Source organism: Austrofundulus limnaeus, unplaced genomic scaffold, assembly GCF_001266775.1.
Source record: "Austrofundulus limnaeus strain Quisiro unplaced genomic scaffold, Austrofundulus_limnaeus-1.0 Scaffold22, whole genome shotgun sequence".
Lineage (NCBI taxonomy): Eukaryota > Metazoa > Chordata > Actinopteri > Cyprinodontiformes > Rivulidae > Austrofundulus > Austrofundulus limnaeus.
In genome coordinates, this window is record NW_013952424.1 from 1,007,170 (window position 1) to 1,027,207 (window position 20,038).

General features: G+C 38.2%; 1 protein-coding gene across 1 annotated transcript in view; it reads right to left on the reverse strand.

The window, feature by feature from the left end:
* Positions 1–20,038, reverse strand: part of kif5ab (kinesin family member 5A, b) — a gene marked incomplete in the record, with an annotated part of 78,129 nt that overhangs the window by 23,323 nt on the left and 34,768 nt on the right. The window contains 11 exon segments of the mRNA XM_014004150.1: positions 3,118–3,235; positions 3,804–3,992; positions 5,459–5,605; positions 8,698–8,904; positions 9,917–9,985; positions 11,437–11,660; positions 14,379–14,527; positions 16,060–16,208; positions 17,288–17,392; positions 19,024–19,148; positions 19,353–19,440. Of these exon segments, the coding sequence (XP_013859604.1) occupies positions 3,118–3,235; positions 3,804–3,992; positions 5,459–5,605; positions 8,698–8,904; positions 9,917–9,985; positions 11,437–11,660; positions 14,379–14,527; positions 16,060–16,208; positions 17,288–17,392; positions 19,024–19,148; positions 19,353–19,440 (1,570 nt within the window).

A 20,038-nucleotide genomic window follows, 5' to 3' on the forward strand; every position in this document is an offset into this window, starting at 1 on the left:
CAGTTTACCTTTATTTTGAAGTTTATGCAATAAAAGCTCTGATTGGACTGGAGATTTTGTATTTAAAAAACCCTGACTCATATTTCAGAAGCTTGTCATCCTCTAGTCTAGAACTTTTTGATAATTGTATTTTTGGAAATATGTTTTTCATTCACTTCTTGCATCGTTTACAGTCAAGATAATGAACAATTTGTTAATCCAGACCAATTATACCCTTCCAGTAACAAGAAACAATCAGACGCTGTGACAGTTCTAAACATTATATAACTTTTCGTGATGCCTTTGTGCTAAACACTCAGAGTCTGATTTCTGCAGCCTGTCCACAGTCCATGCACACAAATAGCCAACATTCAGCTAGATAGGGCTTCCAAAATGAGTTGAGGAATACAACAAGCTCAATGAGCCTCACCATCCCTGCCCAAACACAGCCACAGCATGTTTATAGAGTTAAACACTAAAAAGGAAATGCACATGGCTACAGAGACAATAACTGCTGCACCGCTGCACATCAACAGTCATAACGACAGACACTTTCAGCCTGGGCAGCAGCCAGTGAGAAAGTTAATGAAGCAACTCTTTAAATGCATTTGTCTCCATCTGTATTCAGGCAGCAGCAGCTTATTGTCTTTTCATAGGCCAGAGGAAACACAAATACTATTTTGGGGGTAACACAAAAATAGAATGCGAGATTGTGTAAAAAGTTGTTCAAAAATAAATAAATAAATAAATGATTGAGATATCTTGACACGACAACAAACTGTTCTCTGTCTCAGAACGTCTCTGTCTTGTTAGCAGATTTGTAGATTGTGGCTTTCAGTCAGTCGGTTGCCTCAAACAGAAACAAAGCATTAGCAGGCTGAAGTGAAACATTTAGATGGACGATTTGTTATTCTAGAGGTAAATACAACTAATTTGCAGGTGGGTGATGCTCTACTTAATAATACCATTAGGTTGAATATATCATTCATCCAGCAGGAATTTATTGTCTGCCTTTTAACAAGAATTTCTGTAAATATTCATAGCCCTCACATACACACAGATGAGTATCCCGCTGAGCTATGGTGGTGAAAAAGCAGGTTAATAGCCCCTAACCATTCAGCCTTCCAATATTTGCATTTGGCTCAAAGCTTTGCTAGTCAGTTATTAGAGTGCACCTCTTTGTAGTACGTTATACAACAACAGTCGAGGCCGTGTGTAAAATTTAAATATAAACTGATTACAATGATTTGAAAATTTCATAAACTCATATTTTATTCACAGTTGAATCTAGTAAGCATATAAATGTTGAAAATGGGACATTGTTTGAAACTTAAAAAGAGCAATTTTGATTTTTGTTCTACACGTCTCAAAACACGTGAGACATGAGCAACAAAGGGCTATATTTAAAGCTCTAACACGCAAAGAACAAGCCAGTTGCAAAACACTATTTTCTTCTCTGCACCAAAGCTTTTTTAAAATGAACTGAGGCAAAAAAATATTTAAGTCCTCCTAGAAATCACAAAAGCTATGTCCTCCATAATAAAGAATCACCAAAAACTGTTCTGTAAGTTAGAAAGCAGAGGTGTGCCCAAATATCTAATTAGAATTCTTGTCTACTGGTATGGTCATCAATCGATGTATGTTAACTGGGGTAACACAATGTCTGATTCATTTAATGTTGGTAACGGAGTAAGGCAGGGAAGTTTACTGTCCCCTTACCTTTTTAACATCTACATGGATGAACTATCAAAGCGCCTGAATTGCTGTAAAACAGGCTGTGTAGTTGGTGACCGCATAATCAATCACATAATGTATGCAGATGATTTAGTAATCTTATGCCCATATAGTGCTGGCCTTCAACAATTACTAAGAGTCTGTTCCCAGTATGGTTATGACTTTGACATCAAGTATAACACTAAGAAAAGCAATGTTATGATTGTTAGAAGTAGAGCAGATAAGCATCTGATAACCCCTGAMTTCTCTTTATCTGGCATTGTCCTCAATATTTGCAATGAAATTAAATATTTGGGACACTATATAACTGATGACCTGTCTGATGATCGTGACATCTGTAGACAGTACTGTATGATGTATGCACAGGCTAATATTCTGATCAGAAAGTTTGGTATGTGCTCATCCTCCGTGAAGATAGCTCTTTTTAAAGCTTTTTGCACTTCACTTTACACGGCCCATCTGTGGCGAAGATACAAAAAAAGTASCCTGCAGAAACTTTATGTGGCATACAATGATGGCATGAGGCTACTACTCAGAGTGCCTAGATGGAGCAGTGCTAGCCACATGTTTGTACATAATGCTGTCCCCACATGCGCAGCTGTGCTCAGGAACCTCATGTATCAATGCATGTCTAGGTTATCTGTGTCATGCAATAATGTAATTGCAATTTTAGTAAATCCTGTTTTTAGTACAGTGAGATTTTTCTCAAGATTGTGGAAACATTGGCGTCATCATTTATTTGTGACAGTGAATATGTCATGTTTATTTTTATTCTTTCTCTTATTTTGTTTTTACCTTTTTTTTCTACTATGGACCTTTTTTGTGTCTGGAATAAAGATTGATTGATTGATTGATTGAAAGAGCATGCTGCTCAAAAGTCTGCTTCTCTGATGGTACGGGGGTGCATTAGTGCCTATGGCATAGGAAGTGCACACATTTGGAAAATTACCTTCAATGGAGAACAATATATTCAGGTTTTAGAAAAGCATATGCTCCCATTCAGAAAAAATAAAAAAAATCAGCAAAGACAACTCTATCTAAACTTCTAGATCAGACAAGAATGGGACAACAATCACTTCCTGCAACTAGTCGCCTCAGTTCCTAAATATTTACAGAGTGAAAAAGTGGAGAAAAAAGTGGAGATGGAAACATGTGTTGCTGCCATCAAATGCAAAATTACCTCTTTTTTTCTGTGAATGGTTCAGTTTTTTTTACTTTAAATGTATAATAAGTGTATTAAGATCCAATGTAAATTAAATGTGGTTAATGAGATTTGCAAATCATTGCATTCTGTTTTAATTTACATTTGAAATAACTTTATTTTTATAATGGCTGTGTTTTTGCTGCCCAGACTAACTGCAGTAACTGAGATGCTGTTGGGCCTCAGTTATTACCCAGCCGTACCTTGAGCTTGTAGTTTGGCCAGCTCCTCGGTCACGGAGTCGTAGCTGTCCTCCAGCTGCCTCTTCTTCAGCTCCACGTTGTGCATGTACGCCGTCAGAGAGCGGATCTTTGCCTCGTGCTGAAAGCCACAACATCAGGGATGCAGACAGTGTAGGATGAGCAAAAGCCTCCACCCGGGAGATCACTACGCCAAAGATAAGGAACTTTTTTTTCCTAAGCTGAAAGAATGTGGTTTTTACGTTAAATATTCATGATTTTCAGCCATTGGGAATTCAGTTTAAACACAGAAGATAGTGTAATTTACATTATGATTGCCTCAGGCAACCATACAGACAGACAGAATATAAAACACATCATATATTAAGAATCAAAAGAGTGTGCACAGATTGTTTTTTTAAGCAGAAGAAGCTGAAAATCTCCACAAACACATTTTATCAGATCAGTTTGCATCACTAAAGAACTTTGAAACATCATAAACTGATAAAGACAAGTGCTAAACGGATATTTGTGGGATAATTAAGACTTTTTGTTTTTCCACTAGCATCTCCCTGAGCTGCTACAGAATTTTTTTTTTCTCCCCAGTATTTTTTGTGTTCAATCCATTAGTATTTGACAAATACTACTGTACACATCCACCTCCTTTTCCCAGAACCAACAGCAGCCAATCCATCAGTCTCAAACCTCACCTGTGCCACAAGGAGGTGACACGAAGACAGCTCCCTGCTCGTCTCCTCCATCTTGCGCTGGCACTCCAGTTGGAGGTTCTCCAAGTGGCGGCAGCGCTTCACCATCGACTTCACCTCTGACTTTATCTTGCTGATGTAGAGGCGGGCCACTGTGAACTCCTCCTCTATCGCACCGCTGATCTCCAGGGGCTGCAGAGGAAGGAGGTAGAGAGGAGGAGAGAATAATCAAAGAGTCAATGTTTCATCAAGATTGAGCGGCGACGGGTTAAAGACGGCCAGGAAAAGAGGGAAATCCAACAACTTTTTGGTAAATTGTTCAAGTGTAGGTGTAGCAGAGGCCGCGATTCAGCTGTTTTAAAATGAGCTGTGGAAGATGAAAGAAACATACACATCAACTTAAATATATAAATAAATGATGTTAAAGTAAATGACTGTAAACTATTTTGGAGAATTACAATAAAAACTTTACAAGGAAGACAAAAAAGGAAAAATTCTAAAGATTTTGCTTCTATAACCTCAGATGTGTATAAAGTACTTGGCAAAAATAAAGTAAAAGTAAAAATACCTTAACATCAAAATTTTCACGCATAGGAAAGTACTAAGTAAAAGTCATAAAACTGCTCACAGTGATTCGGAAAGTAAAAGTACACACACTCTAAAAAAATGAAGTATTGAATTTACTTAACCAAGTTATGTCAACTGGTTCCACTAAGACAATTTGAGTAAATATAAAGCAATCTGTACATTTTCTTTAAGAAAAATGTGTAAATTGCTGAATTTGCTCAGTTTAGTGGAACCAGTTGACATAACTTGGTTAAGTAAATTCAATACTTGAGTTTTTAGAGCACATAAAACTCCTTTCATGGTGAGTTTCGGTCATATTTAAATTTTTAACATAAGGTGTTAAATCTTGAAGTAAAGCTGTGGAAGTATATATGTGACCCATCACATCGAAATGAGGATTAAGTCAAATTTGGTCAAAATGACCTAATTACATTTTCAGATTCTTGGCTTTAAAAGCAACATTTTGACACCTGGATCATTCTGATATCATAAGTAAATCCATATAAATGACTTAATTTGTCTTGATGGTTACAATATTACATAAATATTTGGACTGAATCCTAATTTTATGTAATTTTAATGAGGAATTTTTGATGTATTATAAAGAGGAAACCTCAAAYTWTATTTGAATATTGAVATTTCCCAGCTGGAAAGAAACAAAACTTTGCTAGCTCAGAGGTAAAATCTCAAAATTTATGGCATTTTTTCCTCATAATCAGGTTTTTTGTTGCTACTGCTCAAAAAAGTGCTTCAAAATTTAGTTTTATGATCATATTTCAGACATTTCATTCAAATGATACATTGATAAGGCATTTATTCATTATATTTTGACAAAATGCAATTTTTGTTAACATTTTAATCAAAACAGTATATTTGCCTATTTCTCTAAATACCACTTTTAGACTTAATCCTCGTTTGATGTGATGGGTCACATATATTATGTTTTTGAATGTAACAAAATACTAGTAAAAGTTTTTTAAAAAGATACTTAAAATTACCGATCCTCAACCTAGTGTAAAAAAGTAAATGTACTTTGTTACTGTACACTATAATGTATAGTGACTCTGAATCTGTTTCTTTTCCTTACTTACCAGCTTGATTTCTCTGTTTCCAACTATGGTGCTGAACTCTCGCAGGTCCCTCATGAGCACGTTCAGAACTTCAGCAATGCGTTTCCTTTGGTGGCTGCTCACCTCCTGGATACGAGACAGCTCTGCTTCTAAAGCCATGAGGTGAGTCTGTTTGAGGAGAAAACGAGGCAAAAAAAAGAGGGACTGAGAGAAGAAAGAGGATCAATCACAGATGAAAGGAATGTGCAAGTAATAAACAACCCATCATATCCTTTATTAACATAAAGTACAAAAATATCACCAAACAACTGTAGTTTCTCATTTCATTTACCTATTTTTCATTATCTTAAAGCTCTGTTACATATCTGTTTTATGCAACTTCTCCAGTTAACTTAAAAGCAACAGCAATATATCAGCTTCAATTAATTTCTTTAAAGTAAAAAGGCTGGCAGTGTAAGGTCAGTAAAATGTTTATTTTTGATCAAGAAAATTTATGAAGACGTATTCCAGAGAAGACAGTTGAAATGATGAACGCTGTTAATCAAAATGATTAAAAACTGGGGTTTGAGAGGCCAGATGGATGGTAGAAGGTGCTAGAAGGAGCAGACGAATGACAGTGACAGTGAGTGATGGCACAGCTTCCTGCTGAAGACGAGAGGAGTTACTGAAAATAAAAGAGAAGAACACAGAGAAGACAGTCCATTGATGAATGGACTTCAATGCACTGTTTTTCTCTGAGAGAGTGCTGCAACATTTCTACTGTAGATATATATATAAAAAAGTGAAAAGTACAACACCAATCACAACCACTGGAATGCAGAAAGTGAAAAAAAAGAGGTTACAATGATAAAGGATGAAGCTGCAGGAAAAGCCCCGTGAAGCTGCAGTAATGCGATTATTGCTCCATCACTTTTCTTGTATCGACTCATATTGGATTCTTGTTTGTATTTTGTTTCTCATTTTGTCAACGTGCCAGATGGCGCCGCTGAGGAAGATCCTGTCAGGTGAGAAGTGCGGGCGGAACGGACTCAAAGAGAAGAAGAGCTGTTGAGTGAAACGATGGGGAAGAAATCCGGGGTCGGCTGAGTTCAGCAAATTGAAGAGCGCAGTAAGTAGTTTAATTGTCCGCTCCTTTAATCAGTTTCTGAGTCAGCATTACTTCCAGTTTAATCTACCTCCACGGTACATTTGCAGCAGCTGGTTACTCTGTAAAAAGTCGTAACATGGATCAGACTACTAATAAGACTTTATTAACTACATCATCTAAACGTGTCAAGTAGAGTCAAGTGAGCTGGATCCTCTTACAGCCTCTTCTGACTGTTGGGATTGCTGCCACCTCTCAAAGTATTTTTTTGTTTTTATTGCTTAACACCAATCAGTCCACAGCTGCTGGCAGAACCGTTTGTAAAAATGTATCTCTTATAGGACTTCTCAGTGGAATAAATGTTCAGTGCTGTTGCATTGCAGCAACAAGGCCACAGATTTGACTCCCAGCTGGAGCTTTCCATGTGCTCTTCCCATGCACACATGGGGTTTTCTCACCAACCAAACACACGCATGTTGGGTTTATTAGCTACTCTCAAAAGTCAGTGGGTGTAAACGAGGAAGTGAATGATTGTCTGTTTCATTTGTGCTGTCGAACGTCGGCACCAGATCCCCATAACCCTGAACGGGATGCAGCATGTAATAAATGTATGGATGATTGAATTAAATCTAGATTCTTCAGTAAATCTGATTGTGTGAACGCTGAGTCGACCTCCCCACAAGGGGCTCGGCCCATATGGGTTGGGGGGGTCGTCCTCATGTCCAAGTGAATTTAGAAGCCGTTCTGTACCTCAGTGCTTATCAATGTGCTTATCAATCTGCAGTTGTGGGCAGCACTAATGTAAAAATTAGTTCCACTAGCCCTAAATCACTAACTCAGATATACAGGTCCCCTAATTCTAAAGCACTAACGCACTGAAAAGTTTAGCAAATGCTAATTCTAAAGCACTAAAATAACCCAGTCAACCCATGAACATTCTTCAACAGACAACACGAGTCACATGTTGCTCTCTTAAGACTTATCACTGACATTCCTCAGCTGTATTTGTGTTCATTTATTGTTAATATATTGTCAACTAATGGATAAGTGACACAAATGAACAAAATATGCAACAGCTTTCACCATCAGCTGTTAACATTAACGTTGATTAATAACATTTATAGACCTCAGTTAGTGCTTGTAAATTTAACCTATAAATTTAGCAAGTGCTAATCCAGTAATACATTTTAAAATTAGCAAAATCCCTAAAGCGCTATTCAGGAAATTAGTCCCCCTATTAGTGCTTTAGTGATTTAGGGGAACTGTGCTCACCACTGCTTATCAGTGTATGAGTGCGAACAAAAGCTCTTTAATGCTTTGGTTTTAATGTAACATTTTTGCAATCAGACTACTTCTGAATACTTTGAGTTGTTTTAATCATACCAAAACTTTCAGCTCATTCAGGAAAACGGTGCTAGGTTTTAGTTACTTATTTTTTAAATATTGGGCTTTATTTTTAAAGTTTTTCTCTACAGAAATGCATTATTTTCAATTCCTTATGTTCCATTTAGCTACTGTTTTGCTAATTGTAGCATTTAACTTTGGTTTTGCGATTAATGATTTTAAGTAGATACAAGTTTGCAGATTTGGGCAGCATGATGGATCAGTGGTTAGCACTGATGCCGCACAGCAGGAAGGTCCTGGGTTTGATCCCCGGTTCAGACTGGGGTTGGAGTTTGCATGTTCTCCTTGTGCTTGCGTGGGTTTTCCCCGAATACTCTGGTTACCCCCACAGCAAAAAAATATGTACACTAGATTGTCTTCAGGCCCAGGCCTCCCTTGAAAAAGACATCTCAGGATTTCCCTGGTTAAAGAACAGTAAATAAATTGTGTCTTTTAGCTACAGTTTTTCTGCTTATTCATTTTAGCTTTGCTAGTTTTAGCTTTTAGTTCTGCTAATTTCTGGTTTGTTAATATTCGCTTCAGCTTAGCTTTTTTAGTAATTAGTTTCAGCTTCATTAGGTTTCAGTAAAGATTCACTGCTCAAAATACTTTCACAGTAAGTAATTCTAATATTTTGTTTTCAACAAGAAGCTTACAACAAATGCATTTAATTTCTTTTCTACAAATCCTCCTGCAAATCTCCTCCCTTTTCACTAAATCTACTTCAGTGTGCAATTTATGAAGCTTTGCTGTGAGACACAATCACAGCAAGCCCTTTGAAAGTCGGACTCACCATCTTTTTTGTGAGTTCCTCAGCCAGGAGCTTGTTCTGGATGCTTTTCTCCTCGACCTCCAGGCTCTTCTGGTCGTAGTTTAGCGCCAACTCCTCCAGCGCCTGAAGTACCTCCTTCACCTCAGCTTTAGCAGATTCATTTTCTGTCTGCAGCCTGCAGAGCTCTGACTGCACCCGCTCGCTGTCTCCCCTGGATGATGCTAAAAGCTGGGGGGAATAAACAACAGATTCAGCTGAATACAAAAGCTGTAAACAAAACGATTTGGTACAAAGAGATGGAGCAAAAAGTCAACTGTAAAGGAGCACCTTTTATGTTTCCAGAGGAAAATGTTTCAATAATGATCTCCTACAGAGAGCACAACACGGATGCTAACAAAACAAGCAAAACATTTTTAAATATTTATCATAGAAAATCAAAAGCTGTGTTAACAGCAGATTTTATTTTGCTTCCACTGTATTAGCTCTCCTGCTGCAGCTCACTGAGGTTCACTTGAACAAATGTTCGCAACAAGACACAATCTGTGGTCTGGCTACGATAATGTCAGCCCAACCCACAGCAGGAGCATTATGGGATACAAATGGACAAATTTAGCACATGTAAACTCCTGTTTTGCAGCTTCAATACATGCCAAAACCCATTTTTGTGTCTGTGTCATTTCTGTGATGAATACTTCCTTTAAAACACTTCTGTTATTACCTTTTTATTGAGTCATTAAAGCGCCGTTTTCCCCGTAAGCATCGAATAAATTTGTCGCTCGCTTGGCTAATAAAGTGGTCTTAACCATTTCTCCTTAATCCTAAATGTATTAAATCACAAGAGAATATTTGATTGTTTGCTTCGCAACCAATGAGTTATGATGCCGAAAAGAAAAGAAGAAATAAACAATCACAGGTACATCATTTAGTTCTTTTTTTTTCTTTCCATCATTGATTCCTCTTTGAACAAGTCGTGCCAAAGCAGCGACTGAAATATAGTGTTTTTTAAACAGCTTTTAACGTAAATGCACTTTCAAACGAGCGACGACCAATAAATTTACTCAGAGGCTTCTTTGGCACCTGAAAAGAGTTTTTTTTTCCCCCGTCGCATTCATCTGAAGGGCAGGACAGTAAACCTCCTACAGCTGACTTCTATTTACTGCTGGCACATTTACAGGAACCGCAGCCCACTGTGAGCCATTTAACCAAACTGATGAAAGGATGTAAAACCAAGATCTTTTACCTCCTCCTGGTCAAGCATCTGCTCCTTCAGCTTCTCCACCATCTGGCTCTGGTGGTTGATCTCATCATCCTTCAGTGGAACACACACATTAAGATGCTGTATAAACACTGGTTTTAATCAGATCAACACATCAGAGTTTAGAGCCTGATCCGTACGTTTCAGGTGAGGTTATGCTAAAATCCACACGCATCATTTGATGCTTTGATTACAAGAAGAGAAACAAAATGTGGTTCATGATGAGATGTGTTGCTACAAACACTCTCACACAAAAAATATAACTAAAAACATGATCACTGCTTGTCTTTAGAAAAGTCATGTGTAAGCCAATAAAAAGCAGACAAGAAATGCTTTGTGTAACATCTAACATAATTACAGTATAAAAGGTGTCACATAACAACACATCAATCAATATATAGGTTAAATGATTAGATTCAGTTACATCAAAGCAAAATGAAAATATTGATCCATATTGTTGTCATATGCCTGATGTGGATCCATACCATGTGTCCTTACAACCTTAAATGATTTGGTTAGATGGGCACATGATATTGCATCATATTGAGTGCAGACGTGAACTGAACTGAATCAAAATTGTATTGTGACAAACTTTGTGATTTGTGATCACATCGTCATCCAAACAAATCAATATAATATACTATCGACGGGCTGTTCAACTGTAATGATCTGGGGGGACGTGGTTCTTCAGAGCCAACAGCTTGAGGCTGTACATTATATATATATATATAAAATTTGTATTATATTTATTTTTTACTGTGCGTGTGTGTGTGTTGGGAGAAGATTGCCCATTAAAGGTAGCATGTAACTGAACAAGTATTATCTTTTACCTTCTAAATTTGTTTATTTTGTCGTATTGAAATATTTTTTAATTTACAATTGATTTGAAATCTATTTTTATATTAAATTAAGTAAAAATGTTATTTGCATTTCATTTTATTTTTTTAAGTTTGGGGTGGGCCAGATGGAAGTCACCCAAGGGCCAGATGTGGCCCATGGGCCGCCGGTTGTATAGCCCTGTACTATCATGATAAAGCTGCTGATTTGCACCCCCAGTATAAATGTATGTAAAAAAAAACTGCACCAAATAAAACTGTCTTTATGATGCACACTCACACCTAGACTTTTATTTAATAAAACAGGATTGTTTTGATTTATATTATACTCAGGAATACAAAAAAGTATTGTATACATGCTGTTTCCGCATCTTTACAATTAAAAGTCAAATGATAAAACCGCTGTAATTGCAACAATATAGTTCAATAATTGCATTCAAAGATGATAACATATTAAATATAATAAAGTGTTGTTGTGTCAAAGTGAAACAGCTCTTTCCCTGGTGATATCCCTTCCTAAGGAGTGCTACAGTAACATTAGTCTCTTACTAAAAGATGCCATGAATAATACATGTTTAATAAACTCTTTGTATTCATGTGTGCACGCTGCTGCAACTGAAATCCCAGCCGTGGTGCGCAATCAGCTCCACATTCATTTACAGTCGTCACCTTCTCATCCAGCTGTTTGTAAAGCTTGCGGATCTCCTCCTCGTACTTGTGCCGCTCTTCCTCGGAGATGTGGACCACGATGGAGGAGGCGATGGAGCAGGGGCTGCAGGGGGTGCACGGGGTGCAGGGGCTCAAATCAAGGGGCAACTCCTCAGAATCTGGAGAAGCGAAGGGGGTGTCCTCTGATTCTTCACTCAGGTGCCCCAGCACGGCAATATTCTCACCTAAAAAAACAAACAGAAATTAAATGAAATTTTCTGTCAACGTGTTGCCCTTGACTTAAGCAAATGCATCTCCAAGGATTGTTGCGTGAAACAGGATTATAGTTTTAACTTCACATGTCCTTTACTTACTCTTTAATGCCTTTAATGATCAGGTCTGAGACAGGCATCTTTTCCAACACTGTGAGCATTCATTAATGCAGAACTCTATAGTTAAATGTTTTAATGTGAGCTTTTAAAATCTAGCTGATCACTGTAAGAATGTACAAACGTACTTGTTTACAGAAAAACTATAATGATTCTTTGTAGCGCTTCCCTAAGAAGTCTTATGTTGTGGTTTGAAAATAAAATGGCATAAAAAGCACATTAAAAAGAAGTTGGCCTGGGTAGTGACTCTAGATTAGATTTTTTTAAAGCTTTTCTCACTTAATCAGCATTAAAAAAAGGTTTATGATTTGTCTCTAAATATAGGGACGTGAACACTTTAATAAGATATGGGGGACTGCAATTTTCAGAGTTCAAGTACCATATTAACACCGGAAGAATTTAGATTATCTCTAAATTGGGACCCGCAGGATAAGTCCACGTCAATAAAAACCTCCAGTGGAGTCTAAAGTCAGTAGGTTTGTATTATTTATGTTGGTAAAAGGGGACCAACTTTCCAGCTGTATATTTCTGTCCTGTTCTGAGTGACGTTTTGTGATTCACAGTCCAGATCCTCGTCATTTCTGCAGCCCCTGGCTGTCTGAAGCAAGCCGGTTTAGCTCCTGTCACTTTGAGCATTTTAGCGGACTTGAAGTGGAGAGCTATTTATACACAGCTTCATGAAGTCGCACTCCTTTCTGTTTTTTAATTTTACATCTTACAGCTCACCCTTTAGGAAGCTTATGTTTTTACAGTGACTCAAATCAAAGCGATGATGCAATCTGTTGGTTTCTTTAGCTCAGCTAAACTGGTTTACAAATCGATTTTAGAAACTTATAATGACACTGAACTGAGATGAATTGATTTAGACTGAATAGGCTCACTTAATACTTGTTTCCCATTTTATAAAGTGCTCCTTGTGTTGCATGAAAATGAATTCAAATAAATATAAATCCTCTCTGCTCTTTGGCAGAGGATCTGCCTTGGAGAGCATAAAAATACCCATCGAGCAGGAATCTCTACACGAGACGGTTATTTACTTTGGGGCCAGACTTGACTAAAGAGCTCGGTAATGTAAAACAGGATGGAGGTCAACAGCGTCCACCTCGGGGATTTTCTGAGATGGACTGCGATGGAGAGACGAGCGAGGGGGGAAACTGGGGCGAGGATGCCATCAAATTGATCTGCCAAGGAAGGAAAAGCATAAAAATCTGAGCACAACAGAGGAAAAGAAAGGCTGGAGTTGGGAAACAGGCTTGTGCAATGAAAAAATAAAAAGATTTCTACTGATGGACTCTCAATAAAAGGTGCGCTTACTGGGCATTTACATTCAGGTCAGTTGTTGAGGGATCTGTCTTCAAGGGAAACAAAGGGCAATTTTGATTCATGATTTGAATGTCAACTGATCACAGCCACTGAGCGTCCTGACATTTGAACGGTCCAGCAGATGAAAACAGATCTAAGTGCATGAGAGTGAATTAGTAAAAAGTAACACTTGTTTCTCGTGAGCACTCGGTCTGTGAGCTGACGTGTGACAAAACCACTTTATGTAATGACTTTTCTTTACATGTGAAGCACCCTCGCTGGTGTGATAAAACATGAAGATTCACAGAACATAAATTCTGACATGCTGACTTTTTGTCAGTATGAGATGGGAAATCCAATTATACAAAGTGGATTATACAAAAGTCTGATATAAAAAAAACACATATAGATAGAAGGAAAGCAGTATTTATGTGTTTTGGGCACAAGTCCAGTTAGTCCGTTTGGCTGCCTTTTCCTCCTACTGTATATCTCTGCTGACAGGTTTTCAGATTGGATCAAAGAAGGTAAAGTCTGCATCGATGTGGAATGAAAAGTAATGTCTGCAGGCTGCTGAAAAATTCATTTCTCTTAGAAAACGTCACCCATAAAAAAGGACTGGGGGGCGGGGTGCACTGTGGTTTGAATGAACTGTTTGACACAGGTTTTTACTGACAAGCACTGCACTATATCTTTCAATAGTATCAGTAATATTCTTAGTTTTTTACTTTTTACTCGTGGATCCTCAGGCTATGTGTAAACACATAAATAAATGAAGAGATAAAAAATGTGTAATGTGTTTGTTACAGTAACACAAAACAGCTCTGTTTTTTTATTTCTTCAAACCGAGCGGAGGGAAAAATCACTTTTTGCCATTTTAACTGACCGTCTAGAGATCAAGAACTGAGGGCAGCGATGTGTTAACATTTAAGGCTCTTGTTCACGGGTTTAAGTCTTAGCGAAGACAAAATCTAACAGTTTGACCTAAAAGCAAGGCACCCATCTGCTGCAGGGACGCCGCACTGCAGCTTAAACTGCACTCTGACCCCGTGGCTTTCCAACATTCTGAGAAAACAAATTACTGTGGCTAAAGTGTGCGTGGCATTTCATGCTTCCTTTTTTATTTATTTTTATGTTTTTTGTATTCGGTGCAGTTTCACAGTGATATATCTAGGAGTTTGAACCGGACTGGACTTGACATTTAGCACAGCTGCCACTATCCTGGACGGAGATGATAATTGCATGTAAAGTGGCAGGGTAAGTGCCACACATTACCGTTCCTCCAGCAGGTCAGTTCAGCTTCAAGTTGCTGGATTGTCTCCTTCATCGACCTGTTCTTCTCCTTCTCCTTCTCGTACTTCTTCTTCCACTGCTCTGCTGTGAGCTCCAGATTCACCGTGACGGTGTTTCTAATGGTCTTGGCTCTAATTGGAGGGAGACGGCAGGAGGGAAGACGGAGCGAGCGTGACAGATCGGGATGGAAAGGTAGGAAGGGTGACGAGAAAAGATACAGGAGAGGGGGACAAAAAGAGGCAAGTGTGAGGGGGAACAGAGAAACTGATGGGCGCTCAGGCTCTGGCTGCTCATTGAAAATGGTCTTGCATCTCATTAATTGGTATGCAAATTGGGTTTTTCTGCAAACAGAGTTTGACGGCACAAAGGAGGAGGGCACAGCAGCCCCAGACTGTGAAAAAGAATCATACAGAAACACAACGTTTGTACAAATTCTAAGATGATGGAGTATCTTATTCTGCTCTTAGCACCGCTGAATAGAGGCACTCATTGTAATGAAGCTATAGTGCTTAGTGTCTGTTACTTAATTTCACACTTCGCTGAAGGAACACAATGTTCTTAAACAAGAAACTCCCGATACCAGTGAGACAAATACCCTAATCTGAACATTTCTAATCAAATTAGACTTTAGATGAAATGTTTGTACAGCAGAACAATCAAACATCAATGTTTTTGTGGAGCAAATTGGTTGTCATCATTTATGTGCTGCATTGTAAACATCTACAAATAACGCAAACACAAACAGTTAACTCTAATAAGATTAAAATGTGTCATGCCCTTTATTTTGTAACTTGATGTTCATGTCCAACATTCATAGCAAGTGAAACAAAACTATCATCTGTCTGTGAGTTTCTTTAAAGGGATCCCTGATTAGTTGTAACGGTAGACTTTATTTGACAAACATATATTTTAACTGTAAAATAAAGACTGTAAAAATACTGTAGGCTGTTTAGTTTTTATAATTTTTAAAAACATATTTTAACATGTACGGGGCCATTTTATTTACACACAAAGCATTCTGGGTAAATGATGACATCAACTAGGTCATCGGTGTGAGCGAGCTATATCCACCCTGAAGGTTAATCTTGGACAATATCTGACGATCGACTCTTTTAAATGAAACCAGAGAGCGTTGACAGAGAGGAGAAGGTAGAAATGACTCAGCTTGTAACTGAAAATATGGATGGAGGACAACAGAGCTGCTTCATGGAAGAAGAACCTCAGCTTAGCCTGTTAGCTTTAGCGTTAGCCCCGATGCTCTCTGTCAACGCTCTCTGGTTTCATTTAAAAGAGTCGATCATCAGATATTGTCCAAGATTAACCTTCAGGGTGGATATAGCTCGCTAGCAGCCTCGCACTGAGGACCTATCATGCTTTGCGTGTAAATAAAATGGCCCCGTCCGTGTAATATATTTTTAAACTTTTAGTTCAAAAATCATAAAAACTAAACAGCCTACAGTATTTTTACAGTTTTTATTTTACAGTTAAAATATATGCTTATTAAATAAAGTCTAATGTTACAACTAATCAGGGATCCCTTTAAGTAAGAAACACTGAAAGCTGGAAAGTGAAACCACAGCTGTGAGTGGGTCGGAGTAATTGTAAACCAGCCGGAGCAGCTGAGTGAGACGTTTGTCGCAGTTTCCACACAGATCCGTCTTACCGCTGGCCAAACATCAGCGTGGATTTGGTCTCTGTGTCGTTGTAGCTGGAGGGGGAGCAACAGATGAACATGGTGGTGCGACAGTTCCCGCCAAGCGAGTCCTGAAGGATGCGAGTCATTTTGCTGTCACGGTACGGCACATGGGACTTCTGCAAAAAGGGAAAAGAAAGAGATTTCAAGATGGCAAGAGAAAAAAAAAATCAAGGCGTCAAGAAAAGACAGAGGAGAAGATTATAAGGCTCAAAGACTTTCTGAATCACTGCTCCACCATGCCTCGCTTTGAAACCTGCGTCGTTAGCAGCGGCGGAGAGGAATAAAAGAAAAGATTGCTCCATTTCTGCCACATCATTGGCAGAATTATTAGTTTAACCTCTGAAATGTACTTATAAAGAGAGCGGCCTTGATCGGCGAATAAGGAATGAATACCAGCATATTTCCAACACATCGGTGAGGCTTTTACATTCTGTCAGCCTTTCCGTTAGGTTTATGAGGAGTTCTCTGGGCTTTATATAAGAGGAGATGTTAAATGTTCTAATTATGATGATGGGGCTTCGGAGGACCACAGCATGTGGGTCAAACGGATCATATTACCAGCTGCCACAGCGCAGACAATTATTGATGAAAAGGGCAGAAAGTCAACTAATGTGTCACTGGTTCAACCTGGGAGTCAAAAGTCCCAATTTTCCACTCCTGGCGCTAAAATTTTTACATATCTTTTTCATTTTATGTTCATGCACGAAACGTTAAAGATTACAGCTGTGTTAAATAAAATACGGACCCTTTAATATTTCATCTAGCTTACTTAATCTTTGCCGTTCGCTTTGCAATCTCAGTGACACGATTAAAGACCTTTTGACATGAATTAGTTTTAAGCCTCTTTTTGTTTTTATGTTGAACTATTTTACCTCAAGGTAAGACAACATTGAAAATATTAGACATAAATGCTGTGATATTTAAATAAATTTAAGAGCAAAGCATTTATTTTAAGTAGGGCTAATGCTTTTTCTGTGACACTGACTGGATTTACAGCACTGGTGATGTAATCGATGTTAAACTCTACTGTATTTGCGTTGCTCTAACACTTCTGGCTCAATCACTGCAGCGAGGACACATCATTCTGATAACAAGCACGAGCTCTCTGTTTAAGACAAATAACGAAGAAAGCCAGCCTCGGGCAGCTTCTGACAGATTAAAAGGACTGCAGAACTTTTTTTTCCCCCCACTGTACCGTTCCTTCAGCCAAAGCTGAAATGACATTCCCCAGCGCTGACAGAGACTTGTTGATGTTCTTGGCCTCATCCAGCACTGCTCCCTCTGCTCCCGTCTTACTGACCTGACACAAATACACAAAGATGAGAGAATTTACTTCATTATTTAAGTGTAATTTCCAAGGCTCGGGGGAAGGGTGTCATGAAAACGGGATGACGACTAACAAGGTATAAACCTTTTATCTCTCTGAGCAAGAGAGAAACATAAGTCAGCATCAGGAGCCTTTAGGAGGAAGGAGACAACATGCACAGTCACCTAAAACCACTCATCCTCAATGCTAAGTTTTGCTTTGATATTTAAATTATTTTGTTTGTTTATAAAAGCATCACAAGGCCTCCTTTCAGAATTGCTGCTCAGATGTTCTTCTAGTAGATGAAGGTCACTCAGATCCTCTGATCCTGCTTCCATTAAAGGAAACAAAATCATGGCTCAGCGTCCAAACCACCGGAACAGATGGAGAGGATCAGAGAGTAGCCATCTTTATTTATATACAAAATGCTTTATTGTTGTATTATTTTACACATCTGTTTTTGTTTGAATAACATTATATTGATAATTTCTATTTATTCATTGTAATTTAAAGCATAAATGCACTGATTAAAAGAAAGCAACACATGGTTGTAAATTCTTAGGTTCACTGGCACTGAGTAGTTACAGTTAACTGCTACAAAGAGCAGGAAGTAAACATGCAAAACGTGTATTAGACAGAATACTGTTTAATAGAAAATACACTAAGGTTATTAAACAAGTTATAAATAAATAAACCTGTTTTAAAAGACAAATTCAACGTTTTTGTTTAAATTTGCATGAATAACATTTATAGACACGCTAAATTATTTTGTACAGAGTAAACAGAGATGCAGTCAGATTTGATGAAAATTTCTCCCAGAGAGTCCGTTTTAACAAGAAAGGCAATCCGTTCAGGGTCATAATCATCACGGGATCCAATTACAGCGAGATTAAAGGGATTTTAATTATAGCAGAGAGTAAGCTGTCCCATCAAAGCCTTTTTTAAAAACATTTTTCTGTTTACGTCGAGCCAAAACTTTGTACCGAAACATGAGATGTTGCTAGAAATGAACCACTTCATTGTCCCCCAAGACAACTTACAGATGCACCATCAGCACTTAATAGCAACAAACCTGAGCCGTCAGCATCTGTCCAGAGTATACAGCCCTCTGCTGCTCTCAGGGCGCACTATTCCAGATTTTTCCATTACTGCTTCTGACTGAAGACTTTATCCAAGAGCAAAAAGATGTGAAAGATGCCTCTCTAATGTATCAGCCACTCCAGAGAGAGACTGGCTCAGATTCCCTTCAAAATAACCTTGAAAACAAATGTGTAAAATATAATGTATACTAAAAATATGTTTACTATTTTATAGCCACTCATGATGTTTGTCATGCTGTAATTACCTTAAATTAACTTTAGCGATTGACGGTTTTTTTTTCTGTTGTTGCATTATTTTTAGGTTAGTTCTTCTTGCAATTTTTAATAAAACCAACTGAAAACACACTAATCCCCAAAATATCCTCAGTCCTTTGTCACTAAAACATGAATCCAGTTCAGTGGCATGAGGCACGTGGTTCAAAAGTTGTTTACCTGCTTTTCTATCATCTAAAAATACATCTTAGATTGAAAATCTAGTATCAAAATCCCATCAACATCAAATACTGTGCTCTTTTTTTTTCTTACCTTCTCACTTCCAGCTAAGTCAACCAGATACAGCTTCCCGCTCAGCTTCTGCTCCGTCTCCACGTTTTCCTGTTTGATGCTGATCAGGAAGATGCTGTGACTGCGAGAACTGTGCTCATTCATGTCTAGGGTGAAAAATGAACAAAGGTGATGACAGTCTGTATTTAAAATAACATTTAATTCTTTAATCTCCACTAACAGAAGGAAGCTTTTTGAGTCTGGATCCATGTTTATTTATTTATTTATTTTCCCCGTGTGGAAATATTTTAACATGAAGTATTTGACAGTATGAGTGTCGGACCATCAGGAAGATCAACGAAGCGACTCACTGGTGACAGCGACGTGACGGTTGGCCTTCCCCTCATCTATCACATCCATCACTTCCTCTGGACTGGTGACGAAGCGCTCCGTGCAGCCCTTCATGATTAACAGCAGTACTTTACATTAATACGTGTTGTAAAGAGAAGAAAACATTGGAAAGCACATACACCGCTTAAAACAGCATATAGCTTAGCATTGAAATATACCAGTGAGCCGTGCAGTCGTGTTTTATGCAGCCGGTTTTTAAGAATCATGGCCTATTTTTGTTTGTGCTGATTGCAAAATTGTATTCTGGGTTGTGCATGTTGTTTTGTTGCCCTTTGTCACTACATGTCCGTGCGGATCTACTGGACTTAAAGAGAAAAGAAAGGCAGATTTGGACCAATAAACTGCAAACATCAGGAGACGTTTGGAGACTCACCTGCCTACACTGTCTGCCAACTTGACACGAGCACTCTCAGCCTGATGGGCCTTAAAGGGGCAATATTATGTTTCTCAGGCATACATTTAAATACTATACCATAATAAAGTATCTATGTCAGCTTTAGTTGTTATTAAAATGATGTTTTCATGTTTAAATAGGAAATGAACTTATCTTCTCATCATTTATATCAACATATCAATGCCTTGAAATTGGCCTCTGTCTCTTTAAGAACCATCTTCTGCTCCTGTCTCGTCTATTTCGGGGGTGGGG